Source organism: Carya illinoinensis, chromosome 3 (assembly GCF_018687715.1).
Source record: "Carya illinoinensis cultivar Pawnee chromosome 3, C.illinoinensisPawnee_v1, whole genome shotgun sequence".
In the NCBI taxonomy this organism is placed as follows: domain Eukaryota; kingdom Viridiplantae; phylum Streptophyta; class Magnoliopsida; order Fagales; family Juglandaceae; genus Carya; species Carya illinoinensis.
Window position 1 is genome coordinate 12,202,673 of NC_056754.1, and position 5,866 is coordinate 12,208,538.

The window sequence follows — 5,866 nt, forward strand, 5'->3', positions numbered from 1 at the left end:
TTGTGTCCAGAATTAATTAATAATTAAAAACCCTATCTTGCTTGTAACCAACTGATTCACATAGACAACAAAGATTTGCAATCGAACAGATCATCAACTAATCAAGATCATTTGATCAACTTGCATACATTAATGTTTCTCTAATTTGTTGGACTCATTGTCAAACAGCGCATGCACTTGACTAACAACTTCACCATCCAAGCTAAAAGGCGATATATGAGAATCACACTAGCAATCAAAAGCACTACCAGCAAAGCTACCAATAATGGAACGGTTGTCGGGCTGGACAAGATTTGATCTATAACATCTGCCGAGGTCACGAAATACACAGCCAAAATATAGGTGGATAGCATGGACGTGACTGCAATAACCATGGCTAATGTCAAAAACCATAGAAAAAGTTGGCTTCTCTTAGGAATTCCAAGGGTGATCAGAAGTACGACGCTCAGAGCTGCGACAAGAGAGGTGGTGTTGGAAGACAAAAACAATCGGTAAATATCTGGTTTGGTATCAGAGAAAATTGCCTTGCCGGCCGTACAATTCACATTTCCATTTATTTTTTGTAGACCATCTTGTTGCCAAACACCACCTGGAGGGTTGATCCCAGCTTGGAAAGTTACGGTTGCAATTACAGTGGCCACCAACATCAATGTGCCACGTGTCTCGACGACCCAGTTTGATCGACCCCGACGCTTAAAATGCTTAACCCATCCGCACAAACAGAAGTACGCCCACCATTTCTTAAACCTTGATTGAGCAGCAGGAGATGGCTCATGTGCTTCATTATTAATGGACCGTGCTGCAGTACGTTCATGACGCCGTGTGGTTGTTAGTAGATCAAGAGAATTTAGATCCTTGGATCTTCGAACACCAGCTGCCATTAGCATGTCTTGGATATTGAGAGATTTAAAATCTCTATGGCCTAACTGTAAGACATCCAAAGCGGTGTTACCAATCCTGTTTATGGCATTGGCCTCTCCTTTGATTTTGGATACTGAAAGTAAGTATTTTATTGTCTGCACAAAATAAACATATCGGTAGTACCGTTTCTTACAATTAGTACTGCAAGAAGCCTAACTAACAGCACTGAATAAGCAACCCCCAAGTGAACTCATATTTGCATCAACATTCTGGACCCTCGAGTGGTCAGTTAATCCTATAAAAAGGTTGGATATGCTTAAAAGTGAGCCAAAAGGGTACAAAACCCGGTTTGTGGTAAAAGGGCCGGTGGAACAAAAAGGTGGCAAAGAATGAATTTAGGATAAAGACAGCCTTAGCCATGCGACCACCAAAGGGGGGTTATGATAAAACACCTTTCCCGAAGCCAAACAAGGTTAATAATTCTGGACTTGCACAAAACAGAAGAGCCGATCAAAAGGAATGACTGTTTGCTCCCGATTCGAATGAAGGCCGAAGAAGGCCGGGATAACTGCCCGAGGGATTGAAGTGGGAAGTGATGATCAAGAGAAAGGGGAAGGGAAATTGCACGACGTATCTAACTGTTTATCTTTTTTAGAGGAGGAAGGGGAAAGGAAAGGCTGATTAAAAAAAAAAAAAAAAAAAAAGGAGAGAGAAATTTTGGGTTTTTTGTGGAGGCCGATTACAGCCAGAAAGGATAGAATTCTATAGCTTCTGTATTTTAGTGCTTCTCTCGAGCTTATATTTTGCCACGGGAACTTCCTCTATTTATACATATACATGATGACGTATATATAATTATGGAAAATAAGTAGCCGTTTGCTAAAGGAAATAAAGAGAGTAAATCTGGAGATTGTGAACCTACCTCCGTTTGCCCGAGCATCACAGCTAAATGCAATATGAGGTTACCGTCATTGTCCTTGGAATTAAGGGAATATCCATAGTCATCAGCAGATTCCACTAGCAGTTTCAGAGCATCCAAACAGTTATATTTAACACACAAGTGCAAAACACTGGCTCCATCGTGATCCTCCAAGATCGAGTTCGGTTTGGAATTAAGCAACTTTTGTATTACCTCTATGTGTCCTCTCATCACGGCTAAGTGGAGAGGAATTCTCCCATCTTGATCACGAGCAAGGCAAACATCTGTATCTGCTTGCAGCAATTCTCTCACAATCTCGGCGTGGCCCTCTGCAGAAGCCAAGTGAAGGGCAGTTCGACCTCGCGAGTCCTTCCGGCCGGCGAGATTAGGTTTCTTCCTGAGTAAAGCTGCAGTGAATTCTAGGTGACCATGCAGAACTGCTATATGTAAGGGCGTGTCGGTGAAGGATGTCAATGAACTTTTGTTAAGAATGAGAGAGTCCCTTTGCATTAACGAGTTCAAAGTGCTTTCACACCCTTCATGTGAGGCTTCATAGAGTGCAGATACGTTAGCTTCTTCAATATCGTGACTTCTATTCATCTTGAGGCAGTGTGTCGAAGAATAAAACGAAGGGAAGAAAAAATCCTTGTGACGATGATGCAGTTTGATAATAGGCCATGCTCAGCAATGAGCACAAATAAATAAAAAGAACAAGGTTTAGAGTGCTGTTGAAAACAATATTGCAATATAGTAAAAAAGTTACCTTCCTTAATCGCGACAATTTTTTCCTCTTTTTAACGACGAAAAAAATTAGAAAGTTTTTGAAAAAAAAAAAAAAAGAAATCCTTAATTACTCCGTTTGCTGACCTAACCTCTTGCTTAATTCCAAGAAAAACACCTCCCCCATGTAATCCCTAATTTACCTTTCATTTAGACCCAGTACCCTTCAAGTTCTCGGCCCCCACGATCAGTACTGTACGATCTATTTATTTATTTAATGATTCTTCATTTTCTTATCGTTTCCATGATAAGAAATAAGAAATCCTAGTCAACTATATATGAAAGTGAAGGCATCTCAAAACCACGTGGAAAAAAAAAAATAAAGCCTCCAGCCCACGTTAATATAAGGAGATTAAGGCACTTTTCTCGGCCATAGTTGAACATTCAAAAGTCGGTATTTGTTTTTTACAATGTCTTTCACTTGTATGCAGAGTACTCGATCAGTCAGATTTTTCTTTTTTAAAGGTCTTAATTAGATACATTTCTTTTGCATTTATGCAAGCAGCCTGCAGCACTATTATATTCATAGTACCACAAATAAAACGGACGTTTTAGCTCGAAATAATGAATCTTGGTGTGTGAAAATATTTCCCAATGAAGGTTTTATTCATGTGGATTTTGGTGGTTTTTAGTTCAAATTCATAGGCAGAAAGGTTGATTAGAGGAAGATATTAATGACTGTGTCCATAAGATGATCAGATCAGATGAGATGAGATATTTTGAATAGTAATGAAATTTTTAAGTTAATATAAGATGAAGTAGTAAAAATATGTGTTTGAATAATGAGATGAAATGAGATAGTTTTTAATTTTTAGAGTTTGAAAAAAGTGTGAGTCCTACCATTTAATAAGGGTAGTCAAATTATCTTTTGTTTATATATTATTTATATACTGTTTATGTTAAATTGTACTGTTTATATAATGTTTATTTTTATTATTTATATAATCCTCATTATTGTTTATTATTATTTATTTGAAGATATATTTTTAAAATTTAAAGATAAAATATAGTACAATTAAAAAGAAAAAATTAATATACGATACAGAAAATATCTCATTGACCATCCAAACCGGGCCGCCTTACACGACTCACAGTCAATCCCATCTCAACACCTCGTGGAAAAAAAAAAAAAAACCTCCAGCCCACGTTATTTGTCTCAGCCCACATTAAGGCACTTGTCTCAGCCATAGTTTTTTTTTTTTTTTGAAAAGATCTCAGCCATAGTTGAACATTCAAAAGTGGTTATTTGTTTTTTACAATGTCTTTCACTTGTATGCAGAGTACTCGATCAGTCAGATTTTTCTTTTTTAAAGTTCTTAATTAGATACACTTTTTTTTTTCTTTTGCATTTATGCAAGCAGCACTATTCATACCACAAATAAAACTGACGTTTTAACTCGAAATAATGAATCTTGGTGTGTCAAAATATTTCTCAACGAAGGTTTTACTCTTGTGAATTTTGGTGATTTTTAGTTTAAATTCATAGGCAGAAAGGCTGATTAGAGGAAGATATTAATGCACGCGCCCCGTTTAGATACACAGTTAAAAAGAGATAATATCAAATATTTTAAATAATAATAAAATTTTTAAATTAAAATAAAATAAAATAATTTATAAAAAAAATATATATTTAGATAAATAAATGAGATGAGATAATTTTTAATTTTTAAGATTTAAAAAATATATAGATACTACTATTTAATAAGAGTAATCAAATTTTTTATTATTTATGTACTGTTTATATACTGTTTATATCATATTTTGATTGTTTATAAAATGCTCATTATTGTTTATTATTATCTATTTAAATATTTGTTTTTAAAATTTAGAAATAAAATATAACGTATTTAAAAAATAATAATAATATACGGTGTAGAAAATATCTCATTTGTGTTGACCATTCAAACCGGGCCGCCTTACACGACTCACAGTCAATGTTGAATGGGTCTAAATCAACGTGGAATAATAGGTGCTGATGGTGCAGAAATAATTCAAACTGTTCACGCGTTGTGCAAATAATTCATCATGTCGTAATACATTGTATTACGTAGATGCAGAAATCTCACCTGGTGTTGTTCGATTAATTAAAACTAAAAATTTTATTTTATTTTATTTCAATTCATCATTATATATTTTTAAATTTTTATATAAAATATAATAAATAATTTAATTTTTTTAAATCTTAATATAAAATTAATATTTAAAAATTATATTATAATAATATTTTATTCATTACTATTTAAAACATCTCATCTCATTTTATCTCATCTGTATAACTAAACGGGACCAAGATACGTTGGGCAAATTAGAATTCCCATTTCAAATTTAAAATTTATTTTTATTATTATAATTTTTTAAATTTTTATATAAAATATAAAAAATAATTCAACTTTTTAAAATCTAATTCAATTTTTTAAAATTATAAAATAATAATAATATTAAAACATAATATTTTAAATTTTTATTTTTAAATTTAAAATTCTCATCACTACTACCAAAGCAGACATTAACTACACTGGGAAAGAGACAATGAATAATTAGGATGATCCTCGTATATATCTTGATTCTTCGGTTATTCTGAAACCTTTTGCGGGTTCTTGATGGATACCAAGTACTTTGTGAAATATTTTTTATTATGGGAAAAGTATATTATTTTCTGCCCTCAAACTATTGGAGACTTCATGGCTATTAAAATTAATAACACTTTGTACGTAACTCAACTAATTAAATGAATGAAAAATAAGTGATGTTATATAATCTTATCGATTAAATCTTAATTGAGTTATGCTATATATATACAGTTATTTTTACATAGTTTTTATATACTTAATTGATGTGATTGATCAAAACAATTATTTTATATTAAAAAAAATGATACTGTCAATCACATTAATAGAGTGCGTAATTAAAAAATATATAAAAGTGACTGCATATAAATTTTTTTTTATCTTTTTTAATATAATGGAGGGTATACAAAGTTAGTTTATGATACTTCGAAGATATACGATATGTCAGTTTTGATAATCTAGAACGCAAAATAAAAAATTCTTAATAGTTTGAGATCAATGAATTGAAAAATGTATTTACTCTCTATTTTAAATATCTTCCCACACATTTTCCTTGCTATGCAAGGTACGACATTCATACCATAGGTGAGAATAGAGCTAAAACCCAATTTAGTTGGAAATGATCTTGGTGTGCCCCAATATTATTTCTCAATGAAGGCTTTACTGCAGCCGGTTCATGTTTTCTATTGAAATGCATGAGCACGAAGGTTGCTTAGTGGCAGATGTATTTTATGATTAA

At 32.8% G+C, this 5,866-nt stretch overlaps 1 protein-coding gene across 1 annotated transcript; it reads right to left on the reverse strand.

The window, feature by feature from the left end:
- Nucleotides 1-2,675, reverse strand: LOC122303364 (ankyrin repeat-containing protein At5g02620-like). Its single transcript, XM_043115123.1, has 2 exons — nucleotides 1,784-2,675; nucleotides 1-1,016 (listed from the first exon to the last, which is right to left on the reverse strand). The coding sequence occupies exons 1-2, from the start codon at nucleotides 2,378-2,380 to the stop codon at nucleotides 141-143; spliced, it is 1,473 nt and encodes a 490-aa protein (XP_042971057.1). The 5' UTR covers nucleotides 2,381-2,675; the 3' UTR covers nucleotides 1-140.
- Between the last annotated feature and the right edge of the window lie 3,191 nt (nucleotides 2,676-5,866).

What these genes read in the sequence shown, in the direction of transcription:
- LOC122303364 (XM_043115123.1), bottom strand. Translation starts at nt 2,380, where the DNA reads ATGAATAGAAGTCACGATATTGAAGAAGCTAACGTATCTGCACTCTAT. An exon ending in TGATGCTCGGGCAAACGGAG is followed by an intron (nt 1,017 to 1,783) that starts GTAGGTTCACAA and finishes TATTTTGTGCAG; the next exon opens with ACAATAAAATACTTACTTTC.